This window comes from Bufo bufo, chromosome 8 (assembly GCF_905171765.1).
Source record: "Bufo bufo chromosome 8, aBufBuf1.1, whole genome shotgun sequence".
NCBI lineage: Eukaryota > Metazoa > Chordata > Amphibia > Anura > Bufonidae > Bufo > Bufo bufo.
In genome coordinates this window covers 59,083,164-59,102,918 of record NC_053396.1, presented here as the reverse complement: position 1 = coordinate 59,102,918, position 19,755 = coordinate 59,083,164, and the positions used below count along the sequence as shown (strand labels likewise).

General features: G+C 47.9%; 1 protein-coding gene across 1 annotated transcript in view; it reads left to right on the top strand.

Moving 5' to 3' along the window:
• Positions 1-19,755, top strand: part of LOC120977954 (moesin) — a 173,377-nt gene that overhangs the window by 143,039 nt on the left and 10,583 nt on the right. The window contains exons 7-10 of the mRNA XM_040406143.1: positions 1,216-1,312; positions 3,059-3,222; positions 3,307-3,437; positions 6,760-6,920. Coding sequence (XP_040262077.1) covers positions 1,216-1,312; positions 3,059-3,222; positions 3,307-3,437; positions 6,760-6,920 — 553 coding nt within the window. The remainder of the gene's footprint in view (positions 1-1,215; positions 1,313-3,058; positions 3,223-3,306; positions 3,438-6,759; positions 6,921-19,755) is intronic.

Below are 19,755 nucleotides of genomic sequence, written 5' to 3'. Positions count from 1 at the left end.
CCCGTGGCCATATTGCATGGGTCTGCAATAACGGAGATGCAGAACTTGTTCTATTTCTTTTTTGCGATGTGGATGGATCACTGACCTATTCAAGTTCAATGTGTCTCGATCCGTCCTGGCCGACGCACGGAGGTTGCCCGTGCATTGCAGTCCCCAATGCACAGAACGGATGCACTTGTGCAAGAGGCCCAAGTCAGCATTTTACTGTGGAATAGCTTGTAACTTGTCTGCTTGCCCAGAAGAGGACACAATAGTGCTGAGACATCTCCAGACTATTGCATAATGAAGGCTTGTTTCCTCCAGTTTTTTATTATGACCACTTTCATTTTTCTCTTTTACATTTTGTGCAGACAAGAAGGCTATATACCTATGATAGCTGTTCTTTCACAAGATGCTTACTTACGTTACAGTCACACGGCAGTGAAAAAAAATGGCCCTTAAAAACGGTCAGCTTTTCATGGTCATTCTGCATCCGTGTGTGCATTCATTCTCTGGCAGTTTGTCCATTTTTAATGTCTGTTCTACAGCCCTTTTTCAACAGTTGAATTTCGTCGTTTTTTTTCTGACATCCAAACCCCGGCAGTGCCCTCAGTACACCCCATTGGTGCCCCCAGTATGTATAACCTCCACCCTATAGTGTCCCCAGTGTCTATAATGCCCCCTATAGTAGCCCCAGTATATATAAGGGCTCGACATTACCACTGTTTATAAAATTCCTTTCAATAGTGCTCCCCTGTAACTCGTTTTTAACTGCCTTTGAACAGGTGCACTCCTGTCTATAGGGCTGTTATAAATGGACCCATTGATTTTAATGGGGTCTGTCTGGCCGTGAAAACAGCCAATTAAAAAAAACGGCCATGTGAATAACCCCATAGAACCCCATTGGTTCTAAAAATGGGACGGCTCCTTCCTATAAATGTGTATAAGAATGAGCCGTCCTATTGGACTAAATGGGATGGGTTGTAGCTACAACTGCTCCTGCTCGCCGCAGACGGCACAGCGGTGTAAACAATGAAGGGAAGGCTGTGCTCACATGGAGCTGATCGTCGGGGTGTCAGACCCTGCTGATTTGGTATTGATGGCCTATCCTGAGGATAGGTAATCTGTATTAAAATCCTGAAAAACCCCTTTTTTATTCCTTACTGCACATCGTTTGAAAGGTAAAAATCGACTCCTAAATGGATGGGTTTTTTTGTTGTTTTTTTTCTCTTCCAGATTGACACCCAAGATTGGGTTTCCATGGAGTGAGATCAGGAACATCTCATTCAATGACAAGAAATTTGTTATCAAACCTATTGACAAGAAAGCTCCAGTGAGTATACAAAAATGATTGTCGGATCCTATTTGCTCCCTACTGAACTGTAAGTCCTTACACAAGTTGACACAAACTGTTCTCCCTGCTTTAACAAATGAATATATTGGCCTTGATTTATCAAAACTGACATGGGCTCCACTGGCCTTGATAATAATCCTTAATTAATTACAAGGTGCAAGCCGTCCATGTGCCAAACTGAAATCTACTCCAGCTCGTAGCTGCCATAGATTCCAGTCATCATTTATGCCAGTTTCTGGTGTAAATAAAAAATGTTCCACGGCTGATGGCTCGTCCTCGCCACACACCCTTTTGGAAACTGTAAAAATGTAAGTTGTGACTAAATCTAGTCACAGAACCAGGTGTAGGGGAATAATACATTTCTCTCATCGTCCTATAATCCGCACAATACATGCCTACTATTACCTCTCTCACTACTACATAGTCTGCATGGCTCATCTGTCATCCTACTACCAGCCCAAATTCATCTCTTTGTTAATCAAGATGAAGGAAAAAACATCCATGAGACATATAAGGGCCCATTCACACAACAATATATTTCAATCCACATCTGTTCCACAATTTTGTGGAGCGGATGCATACCCATTCATTTCAATGAGGTCACAAAAGATGCAGACAGCACACAGTCTGCTGTCTGCATCTGTACTTCCGTTCCGTCGCCCCGCAAAAACGATAGAATATGTCCTATTCTTGCCCGCAATTGTGGACAAGAATAGGCATTTCTATAATAGGCAGACCGCAAAAACGGACCCTTTAACTAGGCCTTGAGACATAACTCTATGCCCTGAGGGGCAATCACGCCGAGACAGCTGTCTGCAGATGAGGTGCTGGCTTATTTATTTATCCAAGTCATGTCTCAAGGCCTAGTTAAAGAGTGTCCAAATGGGCTCTCCTGTCTTGTTACATGTCAAGGTGTAAAAAGATTGTCTGCAAGATTTCTGTACTGTCATATATGTGTACATTGTCATTAGGTCGTCCCCCTAAGAATTTTTTTTCTGTGGAGATACAGAATGTGCCATGTAGGGGGTAATTTATTAAGACCAGCGTTTTAGACGCTGGTCTTAATAACCCTTACATAATATCTTACAGAGGATCGGCGAAGTTAAGAAGAGGGGCCGGCACGCCAGTTCTACGCTTAAAACGTGTAGAAAATGCCGGCCCATCCCATTCCATGTCCATGCTACGCCCACTTTTTTTTTTTTAGACCTGGCGCGAGCGGGTAAAGCCTCATTCACACGTCAGTGTTTCACGGACATATGCTGTACGTTTTCTGCAGACGGCACACGTCCCCATTCATTTGAATATGTGTATTCACACATCAGTGTTTTAGCACGGTCCGTGGTTTCAGCACTCATGCATGTCCTATCTTGGTCCATGTTCCCGGATCCCTTACGCCCATTATAGCCTATGGGTCTGTGAAAACCACGGATGCCATCCGTGTTGCATCCATGTTTCACGGATCATTAAATAGGATGCAGCGTTCACACAAGTGCCAAGGCCCCTTCAAACAGCTGATCTGATATTGATGACTTATCCGCTTTTCCACCCATTTTAAAGGTGGAGTGAGTGGTGTAAAAATACAAGTTGCAAAGTTGTTGTTTTTTGTGACTTTTTGAAGCCAGAATTCTGGAGTGCAAGTTTTGTGTATGGTATGGGTGCTAATTGTGCAATAGCATGTTAAGAATAGTTGCAGGTGAACTTAAAATGCTTTTTCTTATGTTTCAGGACTTTGTATTCTATGCACCCAGATTACGAATCAACAAGCGAATTTTGGCACTCTGCATGGGCAACCATGAATTGTACATGCGTCGTAGGAAGCCAGACACCATTGAAGTCCAGCAGATGAAAGCTCAAGCAAGAGAAGAGAAGCATCAGAAGCAGATGGAGAGGTGTGGCTGATATTCCCACTCTACCAGCTGCTTTTTTTCATTTTATCCTGAGGGTTTTTACTAATTCTTATTTCTCCCACATAGAGCCCTCCTGGAGAATGAGAAGAAGAAGAGAGAGCTGGCTGAGAAAGAGAAAGAAAAGATTGAGCATGAGAAGGAAGAATTGATGGAACGGCTAAGACAGATAGAGGAGCAGACTAGAAAAGCCCAAGAAGGTAAGATTGTTGGACAGTAGGCTTCCAGTCATTTTATGGCAATGTATTAAGCCCTTCCAGACACTGCCATTTTTCACCATCCTAACACATTGTCATTTTGAAAATCTTGCATAACTGTTAAAAGCTTTTACTTATCCAAGTGATTCTAAAAAAAAATGTTTTTGTAATACATTTTGCCTGTTTACTCATGTTGGAGGTAAATTTAGGTCGGTATGTTTTACCTTTTTATTTATGAAAAAAATCTAAAATTTATGGAACATTTGAAAAATTTGCAATGTTTTACATTTTAATTTCTCTGCTTTTAAAGGGGTATTTACATCTTGGACTGGGATATGCCCCCGATGTCTGATTGGTGCATGTCCCACCTCTGGGACCCACATCTATAGTTAGAACAGAGTCCGCAAAGTGAAAAAGGGCACACTGTACATTGATGGCTACTCTCTATTCTTTCCTGTAGAAGCGCCGAAAATTGAGGACATATTCTAGCAAAATGCCCCAATGTAAAAGATGGCAGTAACCCTTTAAGACAGATTTAATACCAAACAAAATATTTATTAATTAGCATTCACCATATGTCTTACTTCATGTTTGCATCATTTTGTAAATGCCATTATATATCTTTAGGATGTTACAGGTAGGGATGAGCGAATCGAATTCTGATGAAACATCCGAAGTCGATTCGCATAAAACTTCACTAGAATACTGTACGGAGTGAGCGCTCCATACAGTATTAAAATGTATTGGCTCCTATGAGCCGAAGTTATTACTTCGCGAAGTCTCGCGGTACTTCGGGTAATAACTTCAGAAATTTATTTCTACTGTAAAAAAACTTTTACTGAACTCTGGTTCGGTTCCAAGGTACCACTTGGAACCGGACCCAGGTCATTTATCAAACTGGTGTAAAGTACAACTGGCTTAGTTGTGCACAGCAACCAATCAGATTCCACCTTTCATTTTTGACAGCTCCTTTGGAAAATGAAAGGTGACATCTGATTAGTTGCTATGGGCTACTAAGCCAGTTCTACTTTACACCAGTTAAATGACCTCAATAGCTTAATAGCCTGAAAAAAGACATCTGTCCACCCAGTTCAGCCTGTTATCCTGCAAGTTGATCCAGAGGAAAAAAAAAGATATTATTATTATTACACTCCAGAAATACATCCAGGCCCCTCTTGAACTCTTTTATTGTACTCACCATCACCACCTCCTCAGGCAGAGCGTTCCATAGTGTCACTGCTCTTACCGTAAGGAATCCTCTTCTATGTTTGTGTACAAACCTTCTTTCCTCCAGACGCAGAGGGTGTCCCCTTGTCACAGTCCTGTGGATAAAAAGATGATGGGAGAGATCTCTGTACTGACCCCTGATATATTTATACATAGTTATTAGATCTCCCCTCAGTCGTCTTTTTTTCTAAACTGAATAACCCTAATTTTAATAATCTTTCTGGGTACTGTAGTCCACCCATTACTTTAGTTGCCCTCCTCCCTCTCCAGCTCTGCTAATTCTGCCTTGTTCACAGGAGCCCAGAACTGTACACAGTACTCCATGTGTGGTCTGACTAGTGATTTGTAAAGTGGTATGTAACGGCATCCCAGGCATAAAAGGGGTTAAAACCGTTAAGGCGATCTTCCCCTTCCAGAGCTACAGGCACAGCTACTTACAGAACACCAAACTCCCGAACGGCATACAAGGGAATGCTCCAAACTCCGAACGGAACCTCACGAATAGCTGCTAGCAGACTAATAGGAAACGCACCCAGGCGGCTTACACTCCTAGCAATCAGTCTCTAACAGCATACAGTGAATCCCCCCAAGAACGAGACCAAGCTCTGTGTTGAGGGTAAAGCAGTGGACAGCCAGAGCTGTGGGTTTATTGTTCTTATATACACATTAGTACCACCCACAGGGTTTTGTAAAACAACCAGTAAACACGTACAATACACTCAGACACTCCCACACAAAATCCTCCCCTCTGCCTGTGATACAATTACCCTACACAATGGGTTAATGTAATTATCACAGGCAGGAGAATACACAGTTTTACACAATGTCTTCTGTCCTGGAGACAATTGGGAAGTAATCCAATTTATCTCCAAGGGCAGAGGCAAAACTCCATTAGCCACATGGTAGCAAAAGACATAAGAATATTCAACTGTGCAGCTATTGCATAAAACATAGACATTTAACATATCCCCAGATGGCTTGGATCTGAGCGCTCAATATATCCGAACAGCGCTCAGATGCCACAAACCCAGTCAAATCGCCATGGGGTTTAAGTTTAGCATGGGCTGATGAGAGGGCCCATAATCCTGTGGCAAAAGGCTGGCAACCAGGCTTCTCCAGCACCCAGTGGCGAGGTTGGTTTCGCCACATGGTAGGACTATGTTCTCATCACGGGCATCTATACCCCTTTTGAGGCAACCCATTATCTTATTGGCCTTGGCAGCAGCTGCCTGACACTAGTTTCTACAGCTTAGTTTGCTGTCCACTAAAATTCCTAGGTCCTTTCCATGAAGGTGACATCACTGCAGCAGCTCACAAACAGATATTTTGTTTACTGTGGTGCACCACAAGTCCTAGCGAGGCCCAAATGCAGCACAAATCCCTCTCTACACACTGTTCCAGATTCGAATGGCAGCGTGCAGAGAGGACTTTGCTATTCTACATGCCCCTAGTCTGCTGTGATTCGCTGGTATCGCATGCATAGCTATTTTTACCCTGTAACCTTGGAGGTGATTGCTGCTGTCCTGTAGTCGCCTCTGTTTTTTAGCCACCTGCTGCCCCTTCTCTTTTACGGTGAGGAATATGTGGTTGGCCAGTCAGCATTGACCAGCAAATCGCAGTGATCGGTGCTGAAGAGTGAAGTTACAACCCCCTATGCCCTTAGCTAAGATGGCTGACTGTCAGGGACAGCCACCAACTTAGCCCAGTCACCGTGCGATTACATGCGCTGACCGGTATTTGTTGCACTGTGTTTGTCATTCTGCAGGATTTTTTTTTGCATAATCTGGAAACAAACTGTTTGTAGAAATCTACAAGAAGATATATGTTGATTTCATCCTTATATCTTTATAGTGACATTACTGAGGGGATGGGGCTTATTGTATCTGGCTCTCCATTGCAGCGAGAGTAGTAGGGGAGGTTCCTTATCCCCTTCTACAGCCCTCTGCCGTAGTGTCAGGCACAGTTTTATGAGAAGGAGGGGAAAATGGTTTGTTTTTTGAGGCACTTATAGACATATACAGCTTTTGTCAGTCTGTATTTTAAGAATTAAATTGAGCAATACTCTTCATCTGCCTAAGTTTTTTTGTTGATCCCACAGAACTGGAGGAGCAGACAAGAAAAGCCTTGGAATTGGAGGAGGAGCGTAGAAATTCTCAGGAAGAGGCTGAAAAACTTGCTAAAGACCGCCAGGCTGCTGAGGAAGCCAAAGAAGCCCTATTGAAACAATCACAGGACCAAATGAAAAATCAGGAGCAGCTGGTGCGTACCGTAGCATAAAGCTGGGGCTACATGGTCATCTTGGCCGAAACACTTGTTGCACTAACAGGATTGCTGTGTAGCGATGGGGTTGCAGCACAACTCTAATTACCATGTCCGGGAAAAAATAATTTCTGACAAACACAAGGTGCAACAGCACACTACAAACCAAAAGTAGAGTACAAAAGTATATTACATTGCAAATACTATGCTAATAACTTAGAGATGCTTAGCAAATACATTTTGTACAAAATTATTTGAGCCCGTCTGCCGAACGCCAAGACGACCAAAATGGCCTTCATTGAATCCAGGGGCTACAAGTACCAGCATGCATGCTGAGCAGACTATATACTCAATCTGATTAAAATCAGCCTGCAAGGCAGGGGAGGGGCAGGAGGGAGTGCACGACCCAGCATATAGGAGTCAGCCACTACTCCTATATATAACACTAGAAACACAAAAGGGGGGGGTCAGCTCATCCCAATACGCAGGTGCACGTTGCTTGTGGCTGCAAATATACATCTGACAAACACAAGGTGCAACAGCAAACTACAAACCAAAAGTAGAGTACAAAAGTATATTACATTGCAAATACTATGCTCCCTACTATATTACGGGGTGGGGGGGGGGGGAACCTCCGCATTTGGCCCCCGGGATCAATTCATGTGGCTCCTGGCTCCCTCCCTGCTAGGGAGGGTCTGATGGGAGTCAGATCTGATGCTGGGAAGGGTCTGATCTGAGGCTAGGGACGGTCTGATGGGGGTGTGATCTGAGGCTAGGGAGGGTCTGATGGGGGTGTGATCTGAGGCTAGGGAGGGTCTGATCGGGGCTTATCTGAGACTAGGGAGGGTCTGATGGGGGTGTGATCTGAGGCTGGGGGGTCTGATCTACCATCTACAACAGGGGTGGGGAACCTCCGGGCCACATATGGCCCCTGGGATCAATTCATGTGGCCCCCAGCCAGACCATATAATGAAAATGCTAATGCTGGGGGGTCTGATGGGAATCTGATCTAAGGCTGGGGAGTCTGATCTGAGGCTGGGCGGTTTTATGGGTGTCTAATCTGATGCCTGGGATGGTCTTATGTGAGGCTGGGGAGGGTCTGATCTAAGTCTGGGGTTCTGATGGGGTCTGATCTGAGGCTGGGGGGTCTGATGGGGGGGCCTGATCTGAGGCTGGGGGGTCTGATGGGGCTGATCTGAGGCTAGAGAGGATCTAATCTGAGGCTGATGGAGGTGGGGAGGCAAATCAGAGACTGAGAAAGGCAGGGACAGTTGTGAAGGAAGAGGCACGGACAGTGGCAGAGTGAAAGCTGGGTGAACCCCTCTCTGGACCCCCTGTTATGAGCTTGGCTGACAATAAAGGGCTTCTGTCACCCCACTAAACCTTTTTTTTTTTTTTTGCTTACTTATAATCCCCACACTGCGATTTATGCCTACATAATCAAATTAATCATTTTGGTCCTGTAGATTTTGTTTAAAACATGCTTTTAAAATATGCAAATTACCTTGCTACCAGCAAGTAGGGCGGCTACTTGCTGGTAGCAGCCGCATCCTCCGATCCTAAAGACGCCCCCTCCGCATTGTGATTGACAGGGCCAGGGAACGGAAGCGTTCTCTGCTGGATTTGCCTGTTAGCATTCAAAATCTGGCGCCTGCGCCGCGGCCGTACCTGTCTTCAATCGGCGCAGGCGCACTGAGAGGCGGCCGCTTGCTCGGCCGCTCCATCCTCAATGCGCCTGCGCCGATGACGTCACATCTACACCCGGCGCAGGCGCATTGAGGATGGAGCAGCCGAGCGAGCGGCCGCCTCTCAGTGCCCCTGCGCCGATTGAAGACAGGTATGACCGCGGCGCAGGCGCCAGATTTTGAATGCTAACAGGCAAAGCCAGCAGAGAAAGATCCCGTCCGCTGGCCCTGTCAATCACAATGCGGAGGGGGCGTCTTTAGGATTGGAGGATGCGGCTGCTACCAGCAAGTAGCCGTCCTACTTGCTGGTAGCAAGGTAATTTGCATATTTTAAAAGCATGTTTTACACAAAATCTACAGGACCAAAATGATTAATTTGATTATGTAGGCATAAATCGCAGTGTGGGGATTATAAGTAAGCAAAAAAAAATAAAAATGGTTTAGTGGGGTGACAGAAGCCCTTTAATGCCAAATAAAGAACTTAGTAAATAACATTCTTAGCTTAAAAAATTAGTCTGTGCGGTCAAAATGGCGCCTGTACTATATGTAATACTAGCAGAAGGACCCGGCTTTGCACGGGTATATTTCATCTATTTCATTTCATGTTTGTGTATGTCATTAGATATCGACAGTATCCACTATAACAGTGACATCTACAGTACCCCACCCCTTTAACATTGACCTTCACAGCGGCCTGTCCCCTTAACAGTAATATCCATAGCGCCCTCCCCTTTAACAGTGACCTCCACAGCAGCCGCCCCTTTATTAGTGACCTCCACAGTTCCCCGTCTCGTTAAGTGATTTCCACAATAACCCACCCGCTTAACAGTGACCTCTACAGAGCTCTGTTCCCTTAAAATGTGACCTCTACAGCACCCCACCCCTTAACACTGGCCTCCATAGCGGACCATCCCCTTAACTGTGACCTCCATAATTCCCTGTCACCTTAACAGAGACCTCCACAGTTCCCGGCCCCTTTATCAGTGACCTCGAGAGCATCCAGCCCCCTTAACAGTAACCTCCACAGCAGCCTGCCCCTTTAACAGTGACCTCAACAGTACCCCATCTCCTTAATAGTGATTTCCACAACCCCCCTGTCCCCTTAAAAGTGGCCTTTACAGCAATCTGCCCCTTAACACTGACCTCCATAGTGGACCATCCCCTTAACTGTGACCTCCACAGCAGCCTGCCCCTAGGGTGGCCAGAAGTCCGGTTTTAGGCCAGACAGTCCGTCTTTCAGACTCCCTGTCCTCCGTCCGGCGCAGGGCCTGGACGGACACAGGGATGTTCTTTTGAACAGCTCACTCTCAGACAGCAGCACTGTGCTGTCTGAGCATGAGATGCAGGGAGAAAGTCACCGCCCCCCCCCCACCCCCACCCCCCCCACCCCTGCAGCTGATAGAAGTTGATTTTTACCTGCATTTTTTCAATCCCTGTCGGCTGTGGAGTGAGAGAGGGCGTGACTTAGCTGGACCTGTGGGCAGGGTTTTTAAGTCCGTCTTTTGAGGGTGGCCTGAATGGCCACCCTACCTGCTCCTGAACTGTGAACTCCACATCACATTGCTCCTTTAACAGTATCATCCACAGTGTCCCCTTTAAAGCTGACCTTCAGCAGTGAAAAAAAATGGCTGGGTTGTTATGGAAACCTGGTGTAAAACTGTGTGTATGTGGAGACTAAGGGCCTGCGAGCTTCTATTGGCTGATAAGGGACATGTGACCAGGCTTCTATTGGCTAATGCATTTTTTGGGAATATCTCGCGCAGGGATGTCCTTTTGAACAGCTCACTCTCAGACAGCAGCACTGTGCTGTCTGAGCGTGAGCTGCAGGGAGAAAGTCACCGTCCCTCCCACCCCTGCAGCTGACAGAAGTTGATTTTTACCTTTATTTTTTTTCAATCCCTGTCTGCTGTGGAATGGGAAGGGGCGTGGCTTAGCTGAACCTGTGGGCGGGGTTTTTAAGTCCGTCCTTTGAGGGTGGCCTGAATGGCCTGCCCCCTGAACTGTCACTTTCACAGCACTCCGCTCCCTTAACAGTGTCATCCACAGCGCCATGCCCCTTTAAAGCTAACCTGCAGCAGTGAGGAAAAATGGCTGGGTTGTTATGGAAACCTGGTGTAAAACTGTGTGTATGTGGAGACTAAGGACCTGTGAGTTTCTATTGGCTGATGAGGGAAATGTGACCTGGTGTATGGCATTTCGGATATAAAGAGAAAGACCTGCAGGCTTCTATTGGCTAATGTAGGTCATGTGATGTGCCATATTTGCATTTCTTTGGGAATACCTCAGGAACAGTACGTGCTAGAGAGCTGTGACCCCCACAAGATTTCTTTCCAGGTAGCAAGTGATGTGTATACCAAGTTTCAACATGTTATCTAAACTAAATGCGTTAAGCAATTGCTTTTCAATGGCTTTTGTTTCAAGATAAAGCTAAAAGATAAAGTTAAGAAATTTGAGTTAAGAGTGTGTGTGTTACCCCTGCTACATCTGTATATATACTAGCAAAAGGACCTGGCTTCGCACGGGTATATTTTATCTATTTCATTTTATGTTTCCGTGTGTTGGAAAAAGATATCAACAATTTCCCCCATAACAGTGACCTCCACAGTGCCCGCCCCTTTAACATTGACCTTTATAGTGGCCCCTGCCCCTCATGCATGTAGCAGTTTAGTTGTGCCGTCATACGTCATTTGACTGAATATTTAAGGATCTGCGAACTGCTAAAACCTGTCATCAGTTGTTATGGAAACCTGGAGTAGGACCTGCGAGCTTCTATTGGCTAATAAGGGACATGTGACCGTGAAAATGGCAGTTCGGATTTAAGTGAAAGGCTTGCAGGCTTGTCTTGGCTAATGCAGGTAATTTTTTGGGAATATCTCAGGAATGGTACGTCCTAGAGAGCTGAGACCCGGTCTAAAACCTTATATACCTGTGTGCCAAATTTGGTGAAGATCGGTCCAGTCATATGGTCGCACATAAAGAACGTCCGGACAGATGTCTATTTATTTAAGAGACTAGCAGAAGGACCCGGTTATATTTCATCTACCGTATTTTTCGCTTTATAAGACGCACTCATCCCCCCCCCCCCCCCCAAAAAAGTGGGGGGGGAAATGGCCGTGCGTCTTATAAAGCGAATACTTCGCTGGCCGCTATGCTGCACAGCGCGGCCAGCGAAGTATCAGTGTGGAGGGAGGAGGCGGGGACACTCCTCCCTCCACACTAATGCATTTGATGGGGGGTCTGTAGATGACACTTATGGGGATCTGTGGATGACATAAGTGTCATCCACAGAGCCCCATAAGTGTCATCCGCAGAGCCCCATAAGTGTCATCCGCAGAGCCCCATAAGTGTCATCCGCAGAGCCCCCCCTCAGTGTCATCCACAGAGCCCCCCCTCAGTGTCATCCACAGAGCCCCCCCTCAGTGTCATCCACAGAGCCCCCCCTCAGTGTCATCCACAGAGCCCCCCCTCAGTGTCATCCACAGAGCCCCCCCTCAGTGTCATCCACAGAGCCCCCCCTCAGTGTCATCCACAGAGCCCCCCCTCAGTGTCATCCACAGAGCCCCCCCTCAGTGTCATCCACAGAGCCCCCCCTCAGTGTCATCCACAGAGCCCCCCCTCAGTGTCATCCACAGAGCCCCCCCCTCAGTGTCATCCACAGAGCCCCCCCTCAGTGTCATCCACAGAGCCCCCCCTCAGTGTCATCCACAGAGCCCCCCCTCAGTGTCATCCACAGAGCCCCCCCTCAGTGTCATCCACAGAGCCCCCCCTCAGTGTCATCCACAGAGCCCCCCCTCAGTGTCATCCACAGAGCCCCCCCTCAGTGTCATCCACAGAGCCCCCCCTCAGTGTCATCCACAGAGCCCCCCCTCAGTGTCATCCACAGAGCCCCCCCTCAGTGTCATCCACAGAGCCCCCCCTCAGTGTCATCCACAGAGCCCCCCCTCAGTGTCATCCACAGAGCCCCCCCTCAGTGTCATCCACAGAGCCCCCCCTCAGTGTCATCCACAGAGCCCCCCCTCAGTGTCATCCACAGAGCCCCCCCTCAGTGTCATCCACAGAGCCCCCCCTCAGTGTCATCCACAGAGCCCCCCCTCAGTGTCATCCACAGAGCCCCCCCTCAGTGTCATCCACAGAGCCCCCCCTCAGTGTCATCCACAGAGCCCCCCCTCAGTGTCATCCACAGAGCCCCCCCTCAGTGTCATCCACAGAGCCCCCCCTCAGTGTCATCCACAGAGCCCCCCCTCAGTGTCATCCACAGAGCCCCCCCTCAGTGTCATCCACAGAGCCCCCCCTCAGTGTCATCCACAGAGCCCCCCCTCAGTGTCATCCACAGAGCCCCCCCTCAGTGTCATCCACAGAGCCCCCCCTCAGTGTCATCCACAGAGCCCCCCCTCAGTGTCATCCACAGAGCCCCCCCTCAGTGTCATCCACAGAGCCCCCCCTCAGTGTCATCCACAGAGCCCCCCCTCAGTGTCATCCACAGAGCCCCCCCTCAGTGTCATCCACAGAGCCCCCCCTCAGTGTCATCCACAGAGCCCCCCCCTCAGTGTCATCCACAGAGCCCCCCCTCAGTGTCATCCACAGAGCCCCCCCTCAGTGTCATCCACAGAGCCCCCCCTCAGTGTCATCCACAGAGCCCCCCCTCAGTGTCATCCACAGAGCCCCCCCTCAGTGTCATCCACAGAGCCCCCCCTCAGTGTCATCCACAGAGCCCCCCCTCAGTGTCATCCACAGAGCCCCCCCTCAGTGTCATCCACAGAGCCCCCCCTCAGTGTCATCCACAGAGCCCCCCCTCAGTGTCATCCACAGAGCCCCCCCTCAGTGTCATCCACAGAGCCCCCCCTCAGTGTCATCCACAGAGCCCCCCCTCAGTGTCATCCACAGAGCCCCCCCTCAGTGTCATCCACAGAGCCCCCCCTCAGTGTCATCCACAGAGCCCCCCCTCAGTGTCATCCACAGAGCCCCCCCTCAGTGTCATCCACAGAGCCCCCCCTCAGTGTCATCCACAGAGCCCCCCCTCAGTGTCATCCACAGAGCCCCCCCTCAGTGTCATCCACAGAGCCCCCCCTCAGTGTCATCCACAGAGCCCCCCCTCAGTGTCATCCACAGAGCCCCCCCTCAGTGTCATCCACAGAGCCCCCCCTCAGTGTCATCCACAGAGCCCCCCCTCAGTGTCATCCACAGAGCCCCCCCTCTGTGTCATCCACAGAGCCCCCCCTCAGTGTCATCCACAGAGCCCCCCCTCAGTGTCACCCACAGAGCCCCCCCTCAGTGTCACCCACAGAGCCCCCCCTCAGTGTCACCCACAGAGCCCCCCCTCAGTGTCACCCACAGAGCCCCCCCTCAGTGTCACCCACAGAGCCCCCCCTCAGTGTCACCCACAGAGCCCCCCCTCAGTGTCACCCACAGAGCCCCCCCTCAGTGTCACCCACAGAGCCCCCCCTCAGTGTCACCCACAGAGCCCCCCCTCAGTGTCACCCACAGAGCCCCCCCTCAGTGTCACCCACAGAGCCCCCCCTCAGTGTCACCCACAGAGCCCCCCCTCAGTGTCACCCACAGAGCCCCCCCTCAGTGTCACCCACAGAGCCCCCCCTCAGTGTCACCCACAGAGCCCCCCCTCAGTGTCACCCACAGAGCCCCCCCTCAGTGTCACCCACAGAGCCCCCCCTCAGTGTCACCCACAGAGCCCCCCCTCAGTGTCACCCACAGAGCCCCCCCTCAGTGTCACCCACAGAGCCCCCCCTCAGTGTCACCCACAGAGCCCCCCCTCAGTGTCACCCACAGAGCCCCCCCTCAGTGTCACCCACAGAGCCCCCCCTCAGTGTCACCCACAGAGCCCCCCCTCAGTGTCACCCACAGAGCCCCCCCTCAGTGTCACCCACAGAGCCCCCCCTCAGTGTCACCCACAGAGCCCCCCCTCAGTGTCACCCACAGAGCCCCCCCTCAGTGTCACCCACAGAGCCCCCCCATAACAGTGCGTCATCCACAGATCCCCCCCATAACAGTGCGTCATCCACAGATCCCCCCCATAACAGTGCGTCATCCACAGATCCCCCCCATAACAGTGCGTCATCCACAGATCCCCCCCATAACAGTGCGTCATCCACAGATCCCCCCCATAACAGTGCGTCATCCACAGATCCCCCCCATAACAGTGCGTCATCCACAGATCCCCCCCATAACAGTGCGTCATCCACAGATCCCCCCCATAACAGTGCGTCATCCACAGATCCCCCCCCATAACAGTGCGTCATCCACAGATCCCCCCCCATAACAGTGCGTCATCCACAGATCCCTCCCCATAACAGTGCGTCATCCACAGATCCCACCCCCATAACAGTGCGTCATCCACAGATCCCCCCCCCATAACAGTGCGTCATCCACAGATCCCCCCCCATAACAGTGCGTCATCCACAGATTCCCCCCCCATAACAGTGCGTCATCCACAGATCCCCCCCCCATAACAGTGCGTCATCCACAGATCCCCCATAACAGTGCGTCATCCACAGACCACCATTAGTTCAAAAGCTACCAAAAGCACACCTTTTGGTTCAAAATATTTTTTTCCTATTTTCCTCCTCAAAAACCTAGGTGCGTCTTATCATCAGGTGCGTCTTATAAAGCGAAAAATACGGTATTTCATTTTATGTTTCCGTGTGTCGTAAAAAGATATCAACAGTTTCCCCCATAACAGTGACCTCTACAGTACCTGCCCCTTTAACAGTGACCTCCACAGTGCCTGACCATTTAAAAACAGTGACCTCCACTGTGCCTGCCCCTTTAAAAACAGTGACCTCCACTGTGCCTGCCCCTTTAAAAACAGTGACCTCCACTGTGCCTGCCCCTTTAACCCCATAGGGACTAGAGTTGTTGCGATACCAATTTTTTTATTCGGTTTCGATACCATGAAAAAGTATTGCGATACTCGATACCATTCGATACCACGTGAAAAAAAAAGCCACATGCATTCTGCATTTTAAAAAATGGCGAATCGCGCAGTATTTTTTTATTTTTTCTGTTCTGGCGTTCACCGCATAGATTTTTTTTATATTTTAATAGTTTGGACTTTTCTGACGTGGCAATATGTAATATGTTTATTATTTATACATTTTATATGTGAAATTGGGAAAAGGGGGTGATTCATACTTCATATGTTGGTGGGGTATTTTTTTCCTTTTTTTTTTACACTTTTTATTTAATAACGATTCCCCCCCCTAGGGGCCAGAACCTGGGATCTTTTCATCCCTTGTCCTATTCACCCTGATAGAGCTCTATCAGGGTAATTAGGACTTCACACTGTCCCTGCTGCTCTGTGCTCTGTGCACACAGCATCACGGATGTTACCATGGCAGCCAGGGCTTCAGTAGCGTCCTGGCTGCCATGGCAACTGATCGGAGCCCCAGGCTTACACAGCTGGGGCTCCGATCAGAAGCTGCCACTGCACCACCAATGAGGGGGAGGGGAGAGGACCTTGTGGCCACTGCCACCAATGATTTTAATACTGGGGTGGTAGAGAGGGGCCGGCACCAATGATTTTAATGGGATGCGGGGTTGAGGGGGGGGGGGGAGAAGGGGCACACTGCACCACCAATGATAATTACCCCTTAATACAGGAGGCGGGTGTCAGGGGCAGGATGCCGGCAATGCGATTCTGCTACCGGCACCCGCCTCCTGTATTATGGGTTAAAGTCTACTTTTCCTGGGTCCAGACTTTCAGTATTAGGCTACACAGAGCGGCGCCCAGCGATGTCCCAGCACTTACTATTATTCCTGGGCGCCGCTCCGTTCGCCCGCTGTGCCCCATTACTGTCTCCTCTCCTGCTCCACATGCTGATTACTATCGGAGGGATGGGGAGGAGACATCAGCTTCACTAGTGGGCGTTCCTTCTCCCTGGCTGTAGCGCTGTCCAATCGCAGCGCAGGAAGGAACGCCCACTAGAGAAGCTGATGTCTCCTCCCCATCCCTCCGATAGTAATCAGCATGTGGAGCAGGAGAGGAGACAGTAATGGGGCACAGCGGGCAAACGGAGCGGCGCCCAGGACTAATGGTGAGTGCTGGGACATCGCTGGGCGCGGCTCTGTGTAGGAAAAGTACTATCATTGATGGCGCAGTGCGCCCGCCCCTCCTCCACCCCTCTCTTCTCATTGGTGGCAGCGGCGGCAGCAGCACAGGGGGAGGGAGAGACTGCTTCCTTCTCCCCGTGCTGCTGAGAGAACATGAGCGCGCTGAGAGCAGCGCTCTCATGTTCAGAGATACTAGACTGCGCAGAAGCGCAGCCCAGTATCGAAAAAATGGAAATCCCGGTATCGTATCGATACCGGGACAGAAGTATCGATTGGGTATCGAAATTTCGATACCCGCAACAACCCTAATAGGGACACAGCCTTATTTCAGCTTAAGGACCAGGCCATTTTTTGCAAATCTGACCAGTGTCACTTTAAGTGGTGATAACTTTAAAATGCTTTGACTTATCCAGGCCGTTCTGAGATTGTTTTTTCATCACATATTGTACTTCATGACACTTGAAAAATGAAGTCAAAATTATTATTTTTTTTGCATAAAAAAATACCAAATTTACCAAAAATTTGGAAAAATTAGCAAATTTCTAAGTTTCAGTTTCTCTACTTCTGTAATACATAGTAATACCCCCAAAACTTGTGATGACTTTACATTCCCCATATGTCTACTTCATGTTTGAATTATTTGGGGAATGATATTTTATTTTTTGGGGATGTTACAAGGCTTAGAAGTTTAGAAGCAAATCTTGAAATTTTTCAGAAATCCAATTTTTAGGGACCACTACAGGGCTGAAGTCTCTTTGCAAGGCTTACATAATAGACACCACCCAAAAATGACCCCATTCTATAAACTACACCCCTCAAGGTATTCAAAACTGATTTTACAAACTTCGTTAACCCTTTAGGTGTTGCACAAGAGTTATTGGCAAATGGGGATGAAATTTGAGAATTTCATTTTTTTGCCTAATTTTGAATTTTAACCCATTTTTTCCACTAACAAAGCAAGGGTTAACAGCCAAACAAGACTGTATCTTTATTGCCCTGACTCTGCCGTTTACAGAAACACCCCATATGTGTCCGTAAACTACTGTACGGCCACACAGCGGGGCATAGAGTGAAAGGTGCACCGTTTGGTTTTTGGAAGACAGATTTTGCGGGACTGGTTTATTTACACCATGTCCCATTTGAAGCCCCCCTGATGCACCCCTAGAGAAGAAACTCCATAAAAGTGACCCCATCTAAGAAACTACACCCCTCAAGGTATTCAAAACTGATTTTACTAACTTTGTTAACCCTTTAGGTGTTGCACAAGATTTAATGGAAAATAGAGATACAATTTCAAAATTTCACTTTTTTGGCAGATTTTCCATTTTAATATATTTTTTACAGTTACAAAGCAAGGGTTAACAGCCAAACAAAACTCCTTATTTATGGCCCTGATTCTGTAGTTTACAGAAACACCCCATATGTGGTCGTAAACAGCTGTACGTGCACACGGCAGGGCGCAGAAGGAAAGGAATACCATACGTTTTTTGGAAGGCAGATTTTGCTGGACTGGTTTTTTTGACACAATGTCCCATTTGAAGCCCCACTGATGCACCCCTAGAGTAGAAACTCCAAAAAAGTGACCCCATTTTAGAAACTACGGGATAGGGTGGCAGTTTTGTTGGTACTAGTTTAGGGTACATATGATTTTTGGTTGCTCTATATTACACTTTTTGTGAAGCAAGGTAACAAAAAATAGCTTTTTTGGCAGTTTTTTTTTGTTATTTTCATCTGACAGGTTAGATCATGTGGTAATTTTATAGAGCAGGTTGTCACGGACGCGGCAATACCTAATATGTATGCTTTTTTTTTTATTTATTTAAGTTTTACACAATGATTTCATTTTGAAAACAAAGAAATTGTTTTAGTGTCTCCATAGTCTAAGAGCCATAGTTTTTTTCAGTTTTTGGGCGATTATCTTAAGTAGGGTCTCATTTTTTGCGGGATGAGATGACGGTTTGATTGGCACTATTTTGGGGTGCATATGACTTTTTGATCGCTTGCTATTACACTTTGTGACGTAAGATGACAAAAAATTGCTTTTTTTACACCGTTTTTATTTTTAATTTTTTACGGTGGTCACCTGAGGGGTTAGATCATGTGATATTTTTATAGAGCCGGTCGATACAGACGCGGCGATACCTAATATGTATACTTTTTTTAATTTATGTAAGTTTTACACAATGATTCCATTTTTGAAACAAAAAAAATCATGTTTTAGTGTTTCCATAGTCTGAGAGCCATAGTTTTTTCAGTTTTGGGGCTATTATCTTGGGTATGGTATGATTTTTGTGGGATGAGCTGACTGTTTGATTGTTACAATTTTGGCGTACATGCGACTTTTTTGATCACTTTTATTACCTTTTTTTGGGAAGTAAGGTGGGCAAAATTTAAATTTCATCATAGTTTTTTATTTTTATGGCGTTCACCGTTCGGGTAAAGTAACATGAGCGTTTTATAGATCAGGTCGTTACGGACGCGGCGATACCAAACATGTGTAGGGAATTTTTTTTTTTTCATTTTTAATAAGTGATAAATGTGTTTTTTGATTTTTACTTTTTTTTTTTTTTTACCCAGACCCACTTGGTTCTTGAAGATCCAGTGGGTCTGATGTCTGTATAATACAGTACAGTATAATATATATTGTACTGTACTGTATTTTACTTACACTTTGTCTGAACAGATCTCTGCCTTTAGCACAGATCTGTTCAGCACCATGGACAGCAGGATGCCTGAGACGGTATGGAAAGGGTTAAACGGCTGACATCGCATCACCGATGTCAGCCGTTTATACCAGGGTGTCAGCAATGTGCTGGCACCCTGGTATACCCACTAACCACCAACGATCATTCAAGGGGAGGCGGGCGGGGGATCGCGATCCCGCCTGCCGCACCTCCCGCCCTGCCCGCACCGCCTGCAACCCTCCCCCTGCACCTCCCACAGGGGCTAAAATCACTCAGGGGTGCAGGGGGGGGGGATACAGATATATTTTGGGCATTATAAAGTTTCTGATCCTCGCGGTCAGGGACCGCGGGGATCAGAAACTGCAAAAAGCGCATCAAACCGCAGGTCTGAATTGACCTGCG